General features: G+C 41.6%; 1 protein-coding gene across 1 annotated transcript in view; it reads right to left on the reverse strand.

Moving 5' to 3' along the window:
• The window catches only part of SGT1A (phosphatase-like protein), a 71465-nt gene extending 56387 nt beyond the window's left edge, over positions 1–15078 (reverse strand). Inside the window, exons 1-3 of the mRNA XM_087691409.1 lie at positions 14794–15078; positions 7457–7526; positions 7246–7370 (exon numbers count right to left, since the gene is read on the reverse strand). Of these exons, the coding sequence (XP_087547535.1) occupies positions 7246–7370; positions 7457–7526; positions 14794–14953 (355 nt within the window). The 5' untranslated portion in view covers positions 14954–15078. The remainder of the gene's footprint in view (positions 1–7245; positions 7371–7456; positions 7527–14793) is intronic.
• Between the last annotated feature and the right edge of the window lie 6536 nt (positions 15079–21614).

Consider the following 21614-nt stretch of genomic DNA (forward strand, 5'->3'; position numbering starts at 1 on the left):
TGTCTATACAGATGCACAGGATCCAGAGAGGGACATCCTTGACGCATCGCGTGAAGTCTGGCAGATACAAATCTTGGAGCTAGGATTGACATCCAGGTTCATGATGGGTTGGTTACTTGACAGAGAGCGGGAGGCTTTCGTCTGGAGCCCATATGAGAGGACACTTTGGCGGTTTTGGCCGAAGACTGGGATTCCATGGTTACATGTTCAGAGACATGTTTGGTAGATTGGTCTTGTATGTCCAGAGTGACATAGGTGACATAACACAGAGAACTGCTATGATTTTTCTCTATTTTCAGGTGGTGGTGTTATGCTCGACATCGACGTCAAATACTCTCCGAGGCATCTTGGTGGTGGACTGGCCGGCATTTAATGCTAGCCGACTACATTTAATGCTCCCCCCATTTTATGCCTATATATTACTAGGGCTCCTCTTCTTGTGTACTTCAGCCATCATTTGTGGATTCTTCTGAGAAGAGAGGAGCTGGTGCCAAGATGCCCACACAGCCAGTGACTCACTGTTATATGCGGTTGTCTCGTGTTCAATATGGATTCTGTTTCTCGGGCTTACATCTGAGTTCTCATCTGTATTTGTGTTTATTTTTCTTGTCTTGTGTTTCAGCAATTTATTTCAGCATGTTGTTTATGCTTCCATTGCTGCACCACTTCTGACACTACCTTGCACAAAATGGAGTCGTAGAGCGTAGAAACGGAAAAGTCCTGAATATGGCACATTCTATGCTACGCACAGTAGAGCTCCGAGATGAGTGACTTTGGGTTGAGGCTGTTAACACTTCGGTATACATCCTTAACCGATGTCTAACTATGGTGATTCCTAAAAGACTCTGTACAACGCATTTTTTCGTTCTCAATCTGTTGTCTCTCTCTTCACAGTCTTCGGTAGTGGTGTGCTTATACGTACACCTCGAATGATAAGAAAGGAAAGCTCACCCCTCGAGCTGATCTCTTGATCTTTGTGGGCTATTCTTTTGAAGTGAAAGCTTACTGTTTATTCAATCCTTTGATGAACAAGGTGTTTGTTAGGAGGGATGTCATCTTTGATGAGAGGAACGTCATGTAGTCTTCTGCACTAGACTCTTGTGTCCTCACCTCCACTCACCTCACTTGAGATCGAGTCTTTTGAGCCGGATCTACTACCGCGGCTCTTGACCTTCTTGCAAATACTTTAGCTCCTAGGCCCAATCTAAGAGGCCCATTACCTCATTGACTCCAACAAACCATGCGAGATTCGAGAATCCTTCCATTGAATCCCACTCTGAAGAGCAGTAGAAGGTCTACTCAACTTGTCCCTCAAGCTTCATACGCATCGTTGTTTACAGTTGATTACATTGCACATTTCGAGCTGGACAATTGGGAAGAGGCTCTCAAGACCCTTAGTGGCATGAGGCCATGGGAAAGAAACTGGATAGTATCAATGGAAATGGGAGTTGGACATTGATGGATCGTCCTTGCTACAAGCCAGTCATCAAGACTAAGTGGATTTTTAGGACCAAGATAAAGGCTGACAGTACTTTAGACAAATACAAAGCTTGCCTTATAGTGCAAGATTCTGGCAAAAGCATAGCATTGGCTATGAAAAAACCTTCATACCTACCGCTCAGTTGACATCATTTTGCCTGTTGGTTGCACTCACCACGATTAGTTGATCTATCAAATGGACGTCAAAAGTGCGTTTTTGAACGGTTATCTGGAGAAGAAAGTCTATGTGGAGCAACCTCCCAGCTTTTCTTATGCTGATCGGAATGACAATGTATTTTGCTGGTGGAAAGCTCTTTATGAGCTAAAAGCAAGCACCGAGGTCTTGGTACCATATGATGGACAACTTTTTACAGACTCATGGATACCATTCTATCCCCTATTATCCAAATCTATATGTGTACACCACAAGCATAAGGGTTAGCTATATCTTGTTGTACGTTCATGATACTCCTCACTGGCTCAAATTTTGCAACCATAGTAGAAATCAAGGCAAGACTTTACGCTACATTCGAGATTATCGATTTAGGTTTGTTGTCTTATTTCACGGGGATGGAGATTGTTCGATCCAAGGGAAGTACCTTTTTGTCACAAAACATAAGTACGCCCTAAAATTAGTGGAACAATATTGCACTGATCAGACACGGCTAGGGCAACACGTCTTGATCCCATTGTACATCTGCATAAGGATACCTCAAGTCAGCCTTTTGATGCTCACACGTATTACTCTAATGTAGGGAAACAACTTTGGTTGATACAAACTAGAGTCTAGGCTAGATCTTGCATACTCAATTAGTTTGCTTAGTTAGTATTTTAATGCACCTAGAGTGTCTCATTGGATTGCTCGTCTTTGTGTGTCAAGATGTTTAAGGTGTAATTATAATTATGGACTAACTTATAGCCATGGTTTGTGCTTATAGGGGTACACTAATTCTGATTGGGGGAGAGATCCTGACACCTAACGTTTCCACGACAGCTACCTCTATATCTTGGGCACAACATTCATCTCTTGGGCTAGTTGTAAGTAGGAGATGGTGGTGGCTTCCACGGTCGTGACAGAGTACATAGCTCTCTTTAATGGTACCACTGAGGTTATCTTTTTTAAGAACTTGCTGGCCGCACTTCAGTTTTCTTGTAAGGCGCCTACCATTGTCTACTGCAACAACCAGAGTGCCATTGCCCTTGCGGATAATCTGATCATCGCACCTCCGACACGGCACATGGCAGTTTGCTTCCACATCACCAAAGGACAAGTCAAGCTAGGCATTATTCGTGTGGAGTTTATGCCTTCCAGTGACAATTTTGCAAATATTTTGACCAAGCAGTCAACAAGCTAGTTCTAGAGTACCTTCTAGCACGGATCGGCTTGGAAATACCCTCTACTTTTTCAAATTGACGAGTGGGTGCTTCCCTCTTATTTCTCTTTCTAGTTCAAGAGGGGACAGTTTTCTTCTCTTAATAGTGATAGTGATGATGCTTAGACTTTTTTTCACTCTCAGACATTTATTTCCTCTGTATTGTACATTATGGACAATTGTAACTTCGTTCACATTGTTAGGATGATATTATAAAAGAGCGCTTACGCAAGTAAATAATTTGTCTGCAAGGGCACTATCCGAGCAACATCATTGCATCGCATTTTACATGAGAATAAAAACTTGCATCTTCCTTTGCCTTACCCCACGCATTGGCATTCTATTCATGTAAACATGCATTTATGCACATTTATCTCTTTTCAATCACCCTTGGAGTAATTGACTCTAGATCTACCATACTCGTGGCATTGCATATGGCAGTCTTCTAAGAGAGTTTTTCCCTATACTTGCATACTGGCTTTGCTTATCTTGCTTACTAACATGTTGTATTGCTTGTCTCTCTTCTCCATATGATTGACACACACATACATCCTTAAGTAATCCCTAGACACGTATCCTAATAGTGTGTTTATGAAGGTAGTAGGGCTATCCATCCTTATTTCCTATACTTTGAGGCACAATGACTCAATGGGATAAACATTGATCTGAAACTATCACTTAATACTCAATCTTGTTACGAACTAAAACAAGCCCTTTTTTTAAAAAAATTCCATTGTTGATTTCATCTGCCTTTACAAGACTTGATAGGCCCTTGGACAACCGACGAGTACGCTCAGTCTGATACCCTGGCCTCTCTGGGGTCATCACTTGGGCTCCCCTAGTAAGATAGCCATTGCCTCTGTAGTCTTGGTAAGTCATTAGGCAGTCGACATGTACCCTTTGCTCAATGCCCTGGTTGCTTTGGTGTGAGATTTCTTGGGGTAACAGAAAATAAACAAAAGGGTTTCTTTCTCATGGCTCAGTTTTGGGCCTTGAGAGAGAGTATTAAGCTAAAAATGCATTAGTCTGACTTAAATAGCCCCAAAACACACTTAATTAATGAAAAAACCTTATTATTTTAAAAAGAAACTTGATCCTAGAAAGTAATTATGTCCCACATGCCAAACCCCAATTTGGATGCCCCAAAGTTTCTATAAATAGGCATGCAACCTACCACTCTCTCTCAATCTCGTTTTTGTAGGTTTCAAGAGTCATATCATTGTTGCCCACACCTTGTTAGCAGAGGACATCAAGGTCAAACCTTTCCTTTGTTGTATGCTACTATTTGGCACCTAATTCTAATCTCCGTCTCTACCTGCTAGCTATTGTCTTCACCATGGAGCTGTCGTATGGTACCTTGGAGCTATTGCCACCTGTTGGATCTGCGTTTGGTGTTATCACCACCTCTTGGAGTTGTCATTATCACTCTCTAGTTGCTGCCTGGTCATCTGGCATTTGCGTTTGGTTTTTTCTTTATCTTCTGCTTGTTGCTTGGCTCCTAGTGGCTACATTTGCACACATCTGCTGTCACCCAATTTTTCTCTCTCCTGAGACAGTTGTGTTTTTAGTCTTTCCCTCTCCTCACTACCTATCTGCATTAGATCCAGCCTCTCTAGCTCCATTTGCTAGTATTTGACACAGGAAGGTTACCTTGGTGCGTTTCAGGATCTGTTTTGGAGTACGGCACTCTCTCCAGCTCATAACCTTTGCCTTGATCCCAGAGATACGAAAGTTTAAGGTCTAGCATTCCTACATAGTGTATTCATTGCATGAGCATTGTATATTTAGTAGTCATTCACTTCATTATTCATTGTGTTCACTATCTTTGAGCTACCTTAACCCTAACTGTGTTCTATGTTATTTGTCTATGCTTTATCGTATGATTGGTTTTATGTTTTTTTGTGTTTAGAGCATTTCTTCATACCCTATGCCCTATGTACCTGCTCGTTCTTTTTCACCGCAAGACCCCCTTTAGACTTCTTTGCATTGCCAAGCAAGTGTATTGATGCATCCCCTGTTTGAGTTTCTATTGTCCCCAAGGATCCTCAGCCACAAAACGACAACAATCACACCAACGTGCTCACAATGCTCTAGCCCAATTGGCTTTTGATGTTGTTGGTCAAGTCATCACACCTTGGAATCGTAAGTATCTAGGCTCTACTTCCCACCTTGTGGACAGGCCTTCCTCCTTATGGACTGAACATCAACGGCCCAACTCCTTCAATGTGCTAGGAGACTTCTTTGAAGGTGTTGTATTGGAGAATTGACAGCAAACGCCCACGCTCATGCGGCCAAATCCCATCAACACTCTTCATCCTTTTTGTCTCTAGGCCCGGGGCTCCATTTGCACTCTTGTCCCTTTGCACTTGTTGAATCCTTTATATCTGGTTCATGTATAATGGCCTAGAGCCACTCTGTACTTTGTAATCTTGTACTATTTTTCATAGTTAATATAATTACTCATTACCGAGAGAGAGAGAGAGAGAGAGAGAGAGAGAGAGAGAGAGAGGCAAATAGATCTCATTCGGCACTCTGACTTGCTCCCTCGGGAAGACTTGCTTCCCTGGCATAGGCAATAATAGATCTCATTCGGCACTCTGACTTGCTCCCTCGGGAAGACTTGCTTCCCTGGCATAGGGCAATTTCCTCTGTGTCTTTGCCGTGACTTGTGTATCTCAGTCCGTGTTTTGTACAGACAAGTTCACACACAGTGGCTTAGAGCCATCGTGTATCTTGTAATCATGTAACCTTGTACCTTTTCTTTCATAATTAATACAATTACCTTTTACGAAAGAAAAAGAAAGAGATCCCCTCCTTGGTTGCCATATCTCATGAGTCCTAACTCAAAAAAGAAATGTAAAAGGCCCATTTTTCTCATCTCAAAGTGCTCATGAAGGGTGTTCTTGGTCTGCTGAATCATCCAGGCATGGTCACCTGTCAATAGGAGGTCATCCACATTGAGCACGAACGAGGTTCACCCTTCAGCTGAAGTTATGCATAGATTTGGATAGGAGGCATTCTTTCAATATGCCAACTTCTCCCTCAGGAAAGTGTCAATAGAGCATGTTTAAGGCTGTACAGAGTCTTCTTCAACTTGTACATCGTACCATCCAAAAAAAAGAACCTAGGAAGGCTGATTTCATATCTAGATGGTAGACAGGCCACTGGAAATGGTTGACTAAGGCAAGCACAGTGCAAGTCATGGCCGTCTGTGGAGCAGAGGGAAAGCCTAAACTTGGCCTTTTGAGCAAAACCTTTGGCTACCAAGCAAGCCTTATGTTTGTCCAATGTGCTGTCAGTGTGCACAGAGAGTGGGGTCTTCCAACTTTGATCTGTCTCTACCTGCACAGCCTTGTACCTAGCATTTCGTTCCTTTATTCAGTGTTCTGCTCTCTTTCAGTGTTCTGCTCTCTCTCTCTCTCTCTCTCTCTCTCTCTCTCTCTCTCTCCGTGTTCAGCACATTCAATTGATCTGAGCACATGCTTCCGCAACACAGCACTCTGACACCCTCTTCCTTGTATTCACAGAAGCAACATCTTGTTTCTACAGCTAGAGCCACAACCTACACAGCTTGACTCTTCCAATGAGAAGCGAGCGACAGTTGCTGGGGACTCGGAACAACTCTGTCTCACGAGCATCCAGATGACATAACCGTACACAACCAGAGTGTTCAGATATCCTGATCTCTTTTTGAGCTCAATTGAAGCTGAGTCTATTTCTACTATTTCTATTGCTTTTATCCATAATTTCTGCTTATGATAAGCTAACAGCTCTGATTGAAACATTACGGCCACACAAGACAAACCTGGGAGCCAAACCCAAGATATACATTTCATTCAACAAGCTTCACAGGTTCAAAACAGAGTTTTCTAGCTGGTATGGAAATCATGAATCCTAACCCTCTCTTTTCATTTCTCTCCCATCAATATTAACTATAAACTTTCTTTTCTTTCCCTCTCTAACGACTGTGCTTGGATCTGGCTAAGCAAGCCAGTAATAAATTTTCACATTGGAACAAAATTGCACGAATGAAATTGAAGCACCTCTTACCAAAATATAAGGCCCATCAACTAGAAGGATGGAAGTTGAAAAGCACATCTATGGTGATTATTACAACATTTTTATTTTAGTGCATGTTGAAAGTAATGCAACAAAGACACGTTATAATATATCCCTCTTTACTCTCTCCTCTCCCTTCTTGTTCACTTCTCGTGTTTCACAAAGATCATCTATTATGCCCCCTTTTCTTGATCACTCCACTAAGCCCCTTTTCATTCTCATTACAATCTATTTCTGCTTCATATGGACTTTGACAACTTTCCTGTACCCTAGAAACTTGAACGTGTAAACAGACCTTTCTAATTTATAAGGTGCAAAACAACAAGAAACTTACCAGCCAATGCAGCATTACATTTTTGAATCCAATTTTTGTATTGTGAGTTTGAAGGTTCATGCTCCAAAGCAGCTAGAAATGCAGCTTTTGCCGTCTCATATTCCTCAAGTGAAAAGCACGCAACGCTGTTTAGAAAAAGCAGTTAAGTTCAAGTGCACAAGTATGTGAAGAATCATTAATCAACATATTCAGCCAATAACAGCAGTCCTACCCTTTCCGTAAGTAGGCTTTTGAGAGAGATGGATCCAACTCTATTGCTTTGGTGGCATCTGAAACAGCATCTGCTTGATCACAATAGTTCAGGTTGAGTTGTGATTTTTAAACAGCAGGAGGTGGACACATCAGAAATTATAGGGAACACTTGGCCTAGAACAAGCAAACATTTGAGTAGTACGACTGAGAACAGCTCACCAATAACTTTTAATGAGAGTGGTTTGTGTTACACCTCATCATAGTGCTAAAATAGTGTACCATGTGATCCTTTGACTAAGTATTTATAAATTACACAGAAAAGAAGTGAATGCCCATAAGAGGATCAAAATCAGTGTGTTGTGGCCATTTCACAAGACTCATGTCCCTGAGTTTAGCACCTCTTGCCTCCCTGTCAGCTGCTCCCTCTTCCCACTCCCCTTCCCCAAACAAAGAAAAAACGTAAATTCACTCCCTCCTAGTACAACTGGAGCAATGTAGCCAATATTCTACAATATAATTAAGAGCTCACATTTTGCTCAATCCTATGTGTTGCTTGCAACAATCCAACAGTGTTTTAATGTTTATGAATTAAGAACAAAGATGTAACAGTTTTTTTAAACTTTGAAATGTCAATCTCTAGAATTGGGCATTAAAAAAACTGTTCTAAATTTACAGGTGAACATGCTCTAAACATCAACCATGAGTTGTGCCCATGACCTACTCCTCCACCAAACTACACCGCTGCCCGCCCCCCCCCCCCCCCCCGGGCGCGGCGGGTTGTCCCCCTTCTAGCATTAGCATTAACGAAGACAATTCTAAATTTACAAGCAAACATGCTCTAAATATCAATCATGCATTGTGACTATGACCTACTCCTTATGACCCAAACTACACCCCCACCCCCAAAAAAAAAAACCAAGTGCCCCCTAAAACCAGACTTCCTTCTTGGACAAGGTGTTAAATGATCTGATTAACTTTAATTACAACAAGCAATAAATTCACAAATGTGAAATGAACATTTTACACTTAAATATTGGACAGCCAACACTCGATTGGGCCCAACAACCAACATCCCTTGCGGTATTTCTTTAGATCATATTGCTCTAATTTGAAGTACATGGAGATATAGGCTCATCTCTCTCTCTTCAAACCCAATACAACCGGCTGTCACAAATGACCAGCTGCAACTAGAATCAATTTGCCCCTTGATTTGACTAAAAATTGGGCACAAATCGGTCCTTGAACTCTCACATGCACGCCAAAACAAATGAGGATGGGCAAACCCTTCAGATCAACTGCAATTTCTTCATACACAAGAATTTGTAAAGAAATGCTCTAAACCAACACACTGAAACTCTCTTGAACCACATCTGTTTAAAAGAAATGGTTTAAATTCATTAATTAACTTGAGATTTGGGGCCGTTTAATGAAGGCTATTGTTAGCTCAACACCCCCTCTCATGCCAAAACTCCTCTCAGCTTGTTGATCTTCGTGGACTCTTGAATAATGCTTGGTAAGATGATTTGAAGCCAGCTTAGTACTCGTAATCACTTAGTCAATAGCTCCTCTCTCATCAACCCCTTGGAATGATGCTCCCCTCCCAAAGTGCAATGTGCCCTATGCCTAGTGCGTAAGTGATATTGTGTTTGTGCACCATGATTCTAATGAGCCTAAATAGTCATAGGTAATTCCAGCATTATGTTCTTAGTCTAGGTGATATTGGATTAAGTTCCTAATTATACACACCTAGAAATGGTGTGAAATCAGAAAGGGACTGCAAACAAGTCCAAGCCTTTGTTCTTTTCTTTTCTCCAAGGTGCCCCACCCAAAGCAGCCACAACATTGGGCAAAGGGTGCATGTCGGTGCCCAATGACCTACTAAGCCTATAGAGGCAATGGTGATCTTACCACAATGGACTTTCTTTTTTGAGGGCTTTTGTTTTGATTTTTAAAAGATTTAACATTAAGTGAGGGTTTTCCAAAAGTTTTTAGTCGATGGGATAACAGTGCCCCAAAGGGAGAAAGAGATGATCAATCCCAAGACATCCACAAAACACACAAGACTATCCCTACCACTATTGAATGTCAATGACCGAGGAATAGGCTAAGTGTGTGACACAAATATGGTGGGTATGTAGAGAGGGAAAAAAGAAGTTTGGAAAGCAAGCTAGGTAAGCGAAGCAAGCAAGCAAGGGAGACTGCCCTTGGAGACTACCATGTGTAATGCCAGAAATATGGTGAATCAAGAGTCAATCATCCCAAGACTAAACAGGGATAAATGCACACATATACATGTTTACAAGAGTAGAATGCCGATGCACTAGTGTTATGCAAGAGGCAATGCAAGTATGATCATACTCATGCAAAATTCTATGCAACGATGCCACTTGGATAAGTTCCTCTCAAGGAAATTGTTCACTAGCCCAATTGCCCTTTTACGATCATGGTAATGTTGGTTATACAGATGATGATACAAAGTACAATATACATAATGTCTCAAACTGAACTATAAACACCACCCTGTCTCACCATCGAGAGAAGAAAGCCGCCACCTCTCAATCTAGAAGGGAAAGCTAGAGGGAAGCACCCTCTTCTTATCAATCTAAAGAAGTAGATGAGGGTATACCCAAGCCAATCCTTGGTAGTAAATACTAAAGCACCTATCAATTGACTGCCTTGGTCAAAATCTTTGCAAAGTTTGTTAGATGAGGGTGTACCCAAGCCAATCCTGGGTAGTAAATACTAAAGCACCTATCAATTGACTGCCTTGGTCAAAATCTTTGCAAAGTTGTTTGATGAAGACACAAACTTTAGGCGAACGCGTTGAGAAACCACTTCTTCAGTTTCCACACTTCATTCAGGTTTCGCACTGACAACCCCAAAAATGAACCTGTGTCCACATTTTGGCCACTTTTTCAGTGGGCCCCCACACAGTGGTGCACCACCCTAGATAGCTTGTGCCTATAAATAGGCAATCACTTCATTCATTCCACCACTCTCTCTTTAGTCATTCTTCACCACCTTTTTCGGTCACCACCACTTCCCTTCTCTCACCAGCCCTTTTCACTACCCTTACACCCCTTCAAGAGAACATTGCAATTCATAGCTCATGCCTGCCTTCACCCTTCCTCTTCTACTTCAAGTGCCTTGTTCCATCATCAAGCGTTGCATTTGGGGCATCTTCCACTTGGCGTCACCATCATCTACTTAACATTAGCACCCTTCTTCTTCAAGCTCCACCTTCACTTGCATTTTTCAATTTGGAGGTCTTCTCCTTGTGTGGCATCATTGTCTCAATTCTCCAGCTTGGCGTCAGCAACCTAGCCATTGGCGACAGTCTACATCACCTAGCGTTAGTGATTTCATTACTCATCTATCTCAAAGGCTACTGGGACCTACATTTTTGCAGCCTAGCTCCTCCTCCACCACCTGGTGTCACTCATCTATCACATAGGCTGCTAGGACTTGTGATTTTGCAGCCCGGTTCATCCTCCATCATTTGGCGTCATCATTATCCACCTGGTATCAGCATTTAGGCTGCTCTCCCTACGTTTGACATCTCCGACACTCTCGGATTTGCGTTTTGCTGCCCAAAACACTCCCCAGCATCAGAGGACTATGGTTCGCTCCCTTGACAACTAGTGATTATCTTCCACATCTCCATGGCATCAGAGGACTGCAGTTCACTCCCTCGACAATTGTCTTTCACCTTCCAATGATTACTTCAATAGCCCACTAAAAGGAGGATTGTGTTTTGCTCCCTTCATTGTGCAAATTCACGCAGGTGCTACTGCCTGATTCAGATAGAACAATGCAGCTATCCTTTGAGCTTCAGCTCTGTTATATCAACTTTTCTTCTTATAGCATGATTCAATGCATCATCATCGTGTTCTTGTGTTTCTGAGTTTCTCTTCTCTCTCAGTGTTTGGCATACACACTCTATGATACTCCCCGCAAACCCTACTGTCTCTCTACATTGTTGTTTATTTTGACATGGTATCAAAGCATACCTATTATTTTGACATGATCAGAGCACATAATCTCAAAGAAATTAAGGCCCTGCTCATCAGAGAAGGCAAAGACAAATTGCGGATTCGGCATCATCTACTAATTTCCCCCTTCATTTCCGCTACATCACCAAGAGACGGAGATATCCCTCTCTTCCTCTCCCACTGTAACAAACCTTCTGTATATCAATTGTTACTAAGACATATTGGCTCAATGATTCCAAATTAATTTGATGCTCATGTACTTTGAAATTTGTATTATTTAAGTATTCTAAAATATGATTAAATGTTCATCTTTCTATTTAAGGGTGGCCAATGGCTAGAACGCCCAATAATTATACTTGGGTCGTCATTGAGGGATGCCCAAGAGAAATTAAAAGTTTAGTTGGGCGGTCAAATTAACCAGAAAGCTTAGATGACTAAGCCTTTTACACTTAGATAGTCACATTAACTACAAATCCATATAATGAGTCGTTTCAGAAAGTGAAACCAGAAGCTCATGATTGAAGAAACAAACCATGAACCAGTAAACCTATATAATAAAGCTCTCCAAAAGCTAAATTTAGCAACTTCTAAAATTTAGGAGATTACTATTTTTGAAAGTTGCTCAAATGAAAATTCTATTCACATCAATGGCTTTGAAATTCGCAAGGAATAATTTTGTATTTAGCAACTACCTCAAATTCTTAACCATTTGAGAGATTTTTAGAGTAGAACGTTTGGAAGCTTCTTTCTCTAGAAAAGTGACATTTGGCATCTAAAAGATCACGTGTCATTTTGAAGAAAGGTGCCCCTCCACTTGTCATTTTCAACAAACACTTGTCATCTTGTAATTGATAATATCACTTGATGTTAATAAACTTGTATCCATCAAGTCTTGAGGAGTGGCAGCCACAAGAGAGCCAATAAAACCCATGAAATGTACAAATGCTAACATCCTCTCTAAGACCATTGGTGAGGTAATTAGTATAATAAAATATACAATGATAGCAACTCATCATAGTACACACAAGAATGAGACACATAGAACCATGGCTACTTAACAAGCGGGTGAGATAGCAATTCATAGGAAATGGAGTGTGAAAGTGTCACCAGCAAGTGCCACATCAACAGCAGTAAGTCCCTCCATTGAGGCACGAGGAATAGTAACACGAAGACTAGGAAACATTGCATGTACTAAATCTATCGCACCGAGAACAGCAAAAGCATACATATCAACATCAAGTTATTGGTTGTTTGAAATCATATAAGAAAGAGAAACGACATGAAAACAAGCAATCTGTTGAACATTGAAAGAGATAAACAAGAAAGCAAGAACAGAAAGAGAAACGACGTGAAAACAAGCAATCTGTTGAACATTGAAAGAGATAAACAAGAAAGCAAGGACACAAAGATGAAATATATACCAAAGCCTGAGAAGATGTGTGCAAGTCACACAAGCTATGGCAACTACCAAAGTTCCTCTTGTCTCCCTTTCTCCAACAGATGCGAAAGGCGAAGGCACAATGAATGAGGAGAGTGAAGAGGAGGCATCTATAAATAGGCCACAAGGAGAAGCTTGAGACAAATAGGCCAAACACAAAAGGCCACCCAAATGCCTACTAAAGCGCCCGGATGAGTGCTCAAATACAACCAATAAAACCCATAAAATGTACCAATGCTAATAGTACAAAGTTGAGTAAGGCCATGAACTGAAGGTCAAATCTAGAACATTGAGGAATTTTGCTATAGAGCTCAAATGCTATGTAACCAACCTTTTATATATCAACTATTATCAAGATGTATTGGCTCAATGATTCAAATTGATTTGATCCTTATAGATCTGTTGCAACTCAGAGTTGAAGGCATGAGAGAGTGTACACAAGAGGGAGAAAGAGAGCTCAAGCACAAGAACAAGAACAAGATTTTGTTTAGTCTGTTGCTCAAAGTACAACTAGTACACTCTCCTCTACATTGAGTGTGTAATTTAGGCTGTTTATATAGCCACTGGAGTTAGGGTTAGGTTTTCCCCTGTCCTCCAGTCCATTTACACCTAGCTACCCTTATCCTCTCCAATGTAAGGAGAGTTCCTATGCTTTATCTTTCAACACCTCCCCCTCAATGCCAGGTGGCATTGGATAAATAGGATGCCTCCCCTTAATTCTCAATGAGATGCCTTTATATCAAGCTACAAAAAAAATGTTATAGGTAGAGTGTTACAAGACTCAAAAGAGTCGGTCACCTGTGGACTCGGAGGCAAAGTTGACCTCCAATTCCTTAGGTACTTCTCGAACACCGAGACACTCACTGGTGATATGCCCTGTCTTTTTGCATTTATTGCACTTCATTTTGTCAGGATATTTCTTCCAACAATTGCTCATAATATGCCCCTTTTTATGACAGAAAAGGAGCACTTAGTAGAAGCTATATGGACTAACACTTGCTCGCGGGAAATAAATCAAACAATTAATATCAGAGTTGTAATGAGGAGAAAGGCTGAAAGTCATACATATGTAATATTTCAAAATATGACTTTAGTGGTTCTTTCTTATGTACAATCTTCTTCCGAGGTTTAATGGTCTTTTTAGGCTTTAATGATGTGAACCTAGACTCGACTTCGGGCTCCTCCTTGTGGTATGGCTTAGTGGATGAACCTTGTGTCGGACAAGAATGGTCTATGATTTCAATGCTTCTTGCTGATGATTCCGAGGAGAGTATAATAACACTCATCCCTCCGATTTCATTGACCAGTGTACTTCATTGACCAGACTGTAGCGTTTTACAGCAAGCATAATACCATGCAAACACTGATGAACAATGCAATTTGCAAGTTTTTCAGCTTATATGTTTGGCTAAGTAATTCGCATCATCAGTGTAGACTGATAAGTGATGTGATTTGTGAGAATGACAATGTAAGCCCAAACCAGAAGCACTTCACCTAAATAGTTGACATCTCTACGAGTATTATATATTCCAATTAGATGTCAAATTGTTGCATAGCTCACATCCATATTCACAATAAGTTTTTGACATTCTCCCTCGTTGGAAAAGGGACTCTTTTCCCTTGTTTTACCCTATAGTGTTTAAGATCATGAGATTCTGCTAGGAAGGCACCCTGGACCGGCAGCCCTCTGCCCCCAACCCCACCTGGCTAGGTATGCAGTCCCTCCCTTGCAGAAGCTCGCGATGTTATCACAATTCTCAATGTTGGAATTGTAGTGGGAATTTGTCCGAATCTTCTTGTGTATTTTGAAATATTTGATTTACGAAAAGCAGTCTGGTCTATAAGTACACCCAAATTGATGTGCAATATGTGTGTGTGTGTGTGTGTGTGTGTCTCTCTCTCTCGACAGGAATCTCTGAGATAGACCTGTGTAGTTCTCGAGCTTAATGTGAGCCTGCGCCCTGCTAACAAGAAGAGAGGCATTCTGGGGGTCTGCAGCAAAGGCCTCCGTGAAGAGCTCCACTGCGCGCTCGTAGTCCTCGTCGATGAAGGCAGCGTTGGCCCGCTTCTCCAGGCTGTCCGCCATCGCCAAATCAGCAAGAATGCAGATGGAATAATAGCACAGAGATCAAACAAGACTTCCAAAGTTCCAAGTCAAGAGATATCCAGAACTTTCCCTCTTGCTCTTTTCCATTAGGCAATGCGACATTATTTAAAAGAGCTAGCTATTCACACTTTCATACCTCTAGCTAAGTTGCCCATTTCTTAATCATAAAAATAATAATGGGAAGAAAAAAGAAAAAAAAGTAAATTAATTTTCTTTTAATTTTTTAACTCAAAAGAATGAGAAAAAAAATAAAGAAAAACCAGTCAATAGCTGAACGTGTAAAAAGAAATTGGTCATACTAGTAAGAGAAGGACCATAGTGTTTACGTTCGTTGTTAAGAAACTGTGAACAAAAGTCATCAGTTGGAGGGATAAACTCTAAATATGTGTGGATTTGGAAACTTTCTAATTTAGTAACTTAGAGGATATAACGGTTATATTCTTTCTTCTTTCCTTTAAATAAAATAATTAGTGGTTCTATATATGTTATAAATATTTGTAACTCTCTTATTGAACTCACATAAACTCGATATAAAGCTTATACCATATTTGTAACTCTCTTATTGAACTCACATAAACTTGATATAAAGCTTATACCGTATTGATCCAATTATATTTGGATAGCTTATTTTGTCTCTTAAAAAGATTTTAATTCTTAGACATCATGTGGTTGGAAAAGCAATTGAGCTCTCTATGTTACATGAGATTTGATATGTGTCATTCTTTTTCAAAGTGATTGAAAAAACTAAAATAAAATAGTATATTATGCCTTATTGAAATATATATATATTAGATATTTATTAATTTGATAAAAACATAATATTGTAATGTTCATATCGATTATAATGGCAAGCATGTCTATTTACAAAATGATAAAATATATTTGTAAACTTGAAAAGTACTAATGGAAGATAGTATTTTAATAAAGTTATAAAGATTAGATTCATCCATAAATATTGCCCAATATAGAACTTTATTTAATGGTTTTATTAGCTTTTCTATCCAGTTCCATTTGCTTTTGACGAATGGTACCACGACCACAACAAACATAATTGTAGGAATAAGAACATTATCAATAATAACTAACCTCCCACCAAACAATACATGCAGCTTAGAATACACTATCAACTTCTGCTCAATTTTGGCATGAAAGGGAGCGACGGATCGAAGGTTGGACTCGAGAGCTATGGCTGGAGAGCAAGAGCAAGAAAGTGAGAGACTAGAAATGGAAACTGCAGCAGTCACAATGTGTGATCGGGCCTTCCTTTATTCAAACTGTCACTAAAAGAATAAAGAATAAAGTGACGGTGACGGGCGCCCGCCATCTGCAGTGTGCAGTGGCGGTGGCTGTCAATGTAGTAATACACAAGTATCTAGGCGGAGGCACCTTTACCCCCAACAACCTCCCACTTAAAGGCGAATCTGCCCTAGTGAGGAGTGAAAAGAAAAAGAAAAAAGACATTACAACATGTACACATGTACAACAGGATGAGAAAAGACGTCATCTCATCCCACGCCTATCAACCTCCTGAGGAAGGTAAAGTGCTCTGTAGAGAGGCTTTTCGTGAGCAGATGTGCAGGATTCTGGTCAGTCGAGATCTTGACAAGATCAACAGACTTGTCCTCAACGACCCCACGTATGAAGTGATACCTGATCTCAATGTGTTTCGTCTTCGCATGGAAGACCATATTCTTGGCTAACTGACTAGCACTCATAGAATCCGAATGCAGTGTAGGGATAGCATCAATACCAAGGTCAGCAACCAAATGGCCTCCTTGCAAGCCTCAATGACTGCAACATACTCGGCCTCTGTAGTAGAAAGGGTCGTGCATTTCTGCACCCTAGACATCCAAGAAACAGCACCTCCAACATATGTGAATACATAGCCGAAAGTGGACTTTCTGCTATCTGCATGTCCTGCATAATCAGAGTCAGTGTACCCCACGACTCCTGTATCCTGGCTGCCATAGCATATGCACATATCTACAGTGCCCTTCAGGTACCTCATGATACCCTTCACGGCATCCCAATGCTTCTTGCTAGGTGTAGCCATATAGCATGCCACAACACCAACTGCAAAGGCAATATCTGGACGAGTGGCTATCATGGCATACATAAGACTGCCCACTGCGGATGCATAGGGAATCTTGGCCATCTCGGCCCTCTCTCATCTATCTGCGGACAATCAGCCTGTGATACCTTCACATAAGAAGGCAATGGACAACCAATAGGCTTTATGTCCTCCATGCGGAAGCACTCAAGGACTTTATGAATGTACTCTCTCTGTGACAAGTAGAGGAGTCCTTGATGCCTATCGCGTCTAATGCGCATACCAAGTATGTGAGCGGTCTGTCCCAGATCTTTCATCTCAAAGCCCTTCTTGGGCTGAACCTTAAGAGCATCTACCTCATCATGAGCTTTCCCTGCTATCAGCATATCATCCACATAGAGTACCAAAATCAATAAAGAACCATCACGGGCTCTCTTTGTGTAAAGACACGGATCCATAGCACTTCGGTTATAGCCATGTGACCGCATAAAGGCATCAAACTTATGATACCACTCTCTAGGTGCCTGTTTCAAGCCATAAAGACTTTTTTTCAATATGCACACTAGGTGCTGCCTGCCAGGTTCTGCAAAGCCCTTAGGCTGCTCCATATAAATCTCATCATGCAAGTCCCCATGTAAGAAAGTTGTCTTGACATCCATCTGGTATAAATCCAAGTCAAGCTGAGCAACCAAAGCCAAGACTAAGTGCAAGGTGGTCATCTTAACCACAGGAGAAAAGACCTCGTCAAAGTCCACACCATGCTCCTGCTTAAAACCCTTTGCTACCAATCTAGCCTTGTATGCCAGCTTGGGGTGTCCAGGGGTACTTTTTAGCTTGTACACCCACTTGCATGGCAAAGCCTTCTTGCCCGTAGGCAAGGAAACCAAATCCCAAGTGTCATTCTTATGCATGGAGTCCATCTCAGATTGCATAGCCCTCTCCCAGGAGTGATTGTCATCCCTGGGCATAGCCTCATCATAGGTGAAAGGCTCTCCTGCATCTGTAACCAAGACATAACGCATCGAGGGCTGAAATCTATCAGGTGGACGTCTGTCTCTAGTTGACCATCTCACGACAGGCTCTGCTGCCTGTCCAACACCCTGACCATGAGCATCTGGTACAACTGTAGGCTATCCAACTAGTTGTGCGGGAGCTCTCGGTTCCTCCTGAAATATGACCCTGCGGATCTCAACAACTCTCTCAGGCTGCATATGTGTTTTGTCTTCATGGAAGACTACATCATGACTGCGGATGACTTTCCGCGCCTGCGGATCCCAAAGACGGTAACCCATCTCGCCTGCATCCCCATAACCAAGGAAAATGCATTTGACACTCTTGGGATCCAGCTTACTTCTCTTGTCCCTGGGCACATGGCAAAATGCCTCACATCCAAAGACACGAAGATGTGCATAAGAGGGAGATTTTCCAGTCCATACCTCCTTTACAACCTGGAAATCCAAACCACTAAAGAGTGATCTGTTTATGACATGCACAGCTGTACTAACTGCCTCAGCCCAAAAGCTTTGTGGTAGGCCTACATGGCTAAGCATACTGCGTACATGCTCCTGGATGGTTCTATTCATCCGCTCAGCCAAACCATTATGGGGGGGATGTAGGGGGCGGTCAATTGACGCTTAATACCCCTCTCATCACATAACTGGTCAAAAGCACGGGAGACATACTCACCCCCATTATCTGTCCTTAGGCATTTTAGCCTATACCTAGACTGGTTCTCAACCAATGCAAACCATCTCTGAAACACAGCCAAGACATCGGATTTCAGCTTAATGGGATAAGCCCAAACTTTTCGTCAAAAATCATCTATGAACGTAACAAAATACTTTGCACCACCCATAGATTGATAAGGCATGGGCCCAAAGACATCCGAATGTGCCAATGCCAAGGGCTCACTCATGGGTGGCCTACCAGACTTCTTATGCATAGACCTCGTCTGCGTGCCATAAAGACAATGCTTGCATGAATCAAAACATGCATAATCAAGGGGCGGTAAGTGTTGAGATATCGAGCTCCACTCGTGATACGCCAGGGTGACCGTTGTGCATTTATGTCACCGACTTATCAGTTGCAGATGCGGTTGGTACACCGCCCATGAATAATAGCTAGATGACAGCTATCCTTATCTACTCTAGTTCGTGGCTCAGTTAGTATGCCACCTTAGTTAGTTGTCTTTGGTTTTGAGACCCATATATAGGGTTTTTCTATTTCTTTGTATGAGAGTTTTTTTTGGCTTACACAACTAAGAAGAGGAAAACTGTTTTCAGCCTCCACCCTTGTGTGTATTCCCCCATTGTGCAAGCAAGAAAGCTACAAGTGAGACTCCTTCCTTCTCTCCCACAATCTTGACATGGTATCAGAGCCTTGTTCGTGGTAAGGAGCTCAAGAAAGCAAGCCAAGCTCGCGATGTTCTGGTAAAAAGAGTAGTTTTGCTTTCATTTTTTGTTTTGGGAGTAGATCTCTGTAGGTAGCACAGCCGGAAATTGCAAGAGTGCATTGTCTCAGGTTGAGACGCCCTTCGCGGTGAAGCAAGAGGGCAATATATGCTGCATGACAGGGCTTTAGCCCTAGGCGACCCTGCTTTTTTGATTTGAGGCCATTTCGGGGCCTGTTTTGGAGGCGGAAGTTTTCTGCACGCACTCAGGAAAAGACCCTATTTTATGCTGTGCGACCACTGTTCTACAGGTTGGTGAAAAGTTACTGTAGAAGTTGCATCGTATGCTTGTGCGTAGAGACATTGGGAGTTTCAGAATCATCCTTGGTTCCTGTTTATGCAAAATCGTCACTAGGAAGTGCCTGTGTGGTCAAATACCACTTTCGCCAATTTTGCAGATTTGTCCTTGTGAGGGTGAAGCTGAGTTTTTTGCAGTGACAGAATTTTTTGCAGTGTTCTGTAATGGTGTCTGATTCTCTTTCACAGATTGTAACTGAAAAGCTTGACAAGAAGAACTTCCAGGCATGGAAGTTTAGAATGACGAATTTCCTTATGGGAAAAGGATATTGGGAATTTGTTGCAGGAAATGAAGAAGAACCAGTTCTTCCTGATGTTCCCAATCAACAGCAAATGCAGGCATTTAAAGCATGGCATGAGAGAGCCAGGAAAGTTATGTACTGGCTGTCTATCAGTATTTCAGACTCTATGATTGTGCATATTCAGGATGCAAGTACGCCAAAGGAGGCATGGGAGGGATACTTTGTCAAAAATGTATAGCACAAATACGCAAGCCAGGAAAATGCAGCTCAAGCAAGAGTTGCATAATGTGCAAAGAGAAAGTATGACTACCACATGAAAGTGAAGAAGATTGCAGATGCACTTGCTTCCATTGGGTCGCCAGTGGAAGATGATGATTTAGTTTCTGTGACCTTGAATGGTCTAGGAAAGGATTATGCACAGTTTCGGACATCCATTTCAGTTCGTGAAAGATTTCCTGATTTTGAGGAGTTAATTGCTCTTCTAATTTCTGAGGAGCAGAGAAATGGTGGTGCATCTTCTTCAGGAGGAACTTCAAAAGAAGCTGTCTTCTACTCAAATGCTGGAAGAGGTAGAGGCAGAGGTAGAGGAGGCCGATTTGGAGGCCATGGTAGAAATCAGAATATGCAGCAAACTCAAGAAAACCAGTCCTATGGAGGAGGACGTGGTAACTCTAGAGGCAGGGGGAGCCAAAGAGATCGTAGTGGATGGCAAAGATGCCAAAATGCAAACAGCAATGTTGAATGCTACTACTGTGGTAAAATGGGTCATATGGCTAAAGACTGCTATAAAAAGCAGAATGACATCATGAATGGGAAATTGCAACAAGGGAATTATGCATCTTCTAGTAGACAGGGTGATGATAGAAATGAGCATTTTTTTATGGTGCAGCACATGAACAATTCTGTGACAAGTGTAGAAGAAAGCAACGATGTGTGGTATGTTGACTCAGGTGTATCAAACCACATGATAGGTCATGCAGAATGGATGGAGGATGCAAGAAAAATGGAAAAACCAGGATTTGTGGAGACTGGTGATGATACTGCACATCCTATTGTGCAGATTGGAAAAATTCCTTTGTCTATGTAGGATGGAAAAAAGAAATACATGTCCGATGTATTTCATGTCCCGAATATCACCAAGAATTTGGTTTTTGTTGGTCAAATGGTTGAGCAGGGCTTGCAGGTCAGATTTAATCCTCATGGATGCTTTGTTGAGGATATGAAAAATAAAGATCGCTTGATAGCAAAAGGAAAGAAGAAGGGCAGAATGTTTACATTGGATGCAAACATGTCTGAATTGAGTGCAACAATGTTTGCACATGGGACCGGTGTAGTTGCAGATATTGATATCTGACATAAATGCATTGGTCATGTTAATGTACAGCGACTTAAATCAATGCAGGCCCAAAATATTGTTGCAGGATTGCCTAAATTCAAAGATTGCATAAATGCATAAGGTATGTGAAGCCTGTCAATTTGGAAAACAAGCAAGGAAGCCATTTCCTAGACATGTTCAAGAGAGTGAGAAGCCATTGGAATTAATCCACTCTGATGTGTGGACTACTAAAGCTGCATCTCTTGGAGGCTGTCATTATTTTGTCA

The sequence above is a fragment of the Lygodium microphyllum genome, chromosome 13, assembly GCF_053477565.2.
Source record: "Lygodium microphyllum isolate KBCC chromosome 13, Lygodium_microphyllum_v1.1.10, whole genome shotgun sequence".
NCBI classification, from domain to species: domain Eukaryota; kingdom Viridiplantae; phylum Streptophyta; class Polypodiopsida; order Schizaeales; family Lygodiaceae; genus Lygodium; species Lygodium microphyllum.